Genomic DNA, 1,430 nt, shown 5'->3' on the forward strand with positions numbered 1-1,430 from the left:
GCCGAGTTTCACTGCCATGTCATTCGACCCGACCAGATCTAACGAAGAATCAACAACCAAACCAACAACACAGAATCATCCAATTTGAACCAATCCAACTACCACCTACTACGAATACCTAGTTTGCGATATCAGCATCCGCTGGAAGCGAACGTTAACTTGTCATCTACCTACCTACTTCGAGGTTGGGTTTAACGTTTAGAGCGTTATAGCACTGTTCAGAAATAATCGAAGTATCAGCTCCAGTGTCGATTTTGAAAGTTATTACCGTTTTTCCCATCTCTAATTGAATCGTCCATTTTGAAGTCGAATCACACTCCGAACTACATATGGATCCGAGCAAAAATGTCTGATGGGTTTCTTCTGTATCTGAGATTACTTCTTCAAAGTGTTTACCGCTGGCACTACGACAGCGTTTCCTAAAGTGATTGTAGCGATTGCATCCATGACATCGCCTACCTCTAGCAGGACATCTATTATTTCCATGTTGTGAACCACAATTATTACATACCCTACTGCGTGAGAATTGAGGTTTGTTTCAGTACGAATTTTCCGAAGCTGACGGAGGTCTTTTGTTTTGTGGTTTTCTTCGATACACTTCTTCTACCACTGAACTGGTTGCACCATTAGTCGCACCATTCTCCTGGACCTTGACTTGACTTTTAGTTAGCTCGGACTGTCTCACCATTTGAGTAGCAGTGTCGAGATCGGCTTCTTCAAGTTGAAGTCGTTCAGACAAGTCCTTATCCAGGATTCCGACCACTAAGCTGTCTCTGATATTTTCTTTCTTTTGCTCCTGTCCGTAGTTACACCTCTCAGCCATCTCATACAAGTGTCTGACGAAGGTTTCGGTAGATTCTTGTTGTTTTGAAGAGTTAAATACGGCTCTTTCGTGTATGTGATTCAGCTTTGGGATAAAATGAGCTTCGAATTTCTGCAAAACAGTATCAAAGTCTTCGTCCCTCTCCCCGGCAGCAAAAGTGAAGGAACTGAAGGTATTCTCCGCTTCATTCCCCATGGCATATATCAGAGAACTGACCTGTATAGCACCTTCCTCGACACCGAGTTTAATAGATGTTCGATACCTCAAAAATCTTCTTTTCCATTGTGGCCAATCTGTTTGATAAAGTTGAACTGCTCCGGTGGGTTGAATTTTGGCATCTTTCATGAATTTCGATAGAAAATATTACGAACAGATCTCCAATTATAACTCACGTTGATTCTAAAGTTTTGGCACTTCTGACACCATGATATGATTGTATGATTGACAAGTCATAAGGAAGTTAAGGTTTAATCAGAACAGCAACTTAGATACAATAGGTATGAATACAAAAGNGTGGACTGCCATGGGTGTGCACAAGCACGGGATAAAATGGCTTACGTAGGTAAGGGGAATCAGTCAGAGTTTATGTATGATTCAGACAACAAGT

At 41.5% G+C, this 1,430-nt stretch overlaps 1 protein-coding gene across 1 annotated transcript in view; it reads right to left on the reverse strand.

The window, feature by feature from the left end:
• Positions 1-538: 538 nt before the first annotated feature.
• LOTGIDRAFT_160942 (hypothetical protein) overlaps positions 539-1,430 on the reverse strand; it is a gene marked incomplete at both ends in the record, with an annotated part of 33,182 nt that continues 32,290 nt past the window's right edge. Inside the window, one exon of the mRNA XM_009056202.1 lies at positions 539-1,161. Within this exon, the coding sequence (XP_009054450.1) occupies positions 539-1,161 (623 nt within the window). The remainder of the gene's footprint in view (positions 1,162-1,430) is intronic.

Source organism: Lottia gigantea, assembly GCF_000327385.1.
Source record: "Lottia gigantea unplaced genomic scaffold LOTGIsca_27, whole genome shotgun sequence".
Classification (NCBI taxonomy): Eukaryota; Metazoa; Mollusca; class Gastropoda; family Lottiidae; genus Lottia; species Lottia gigantea.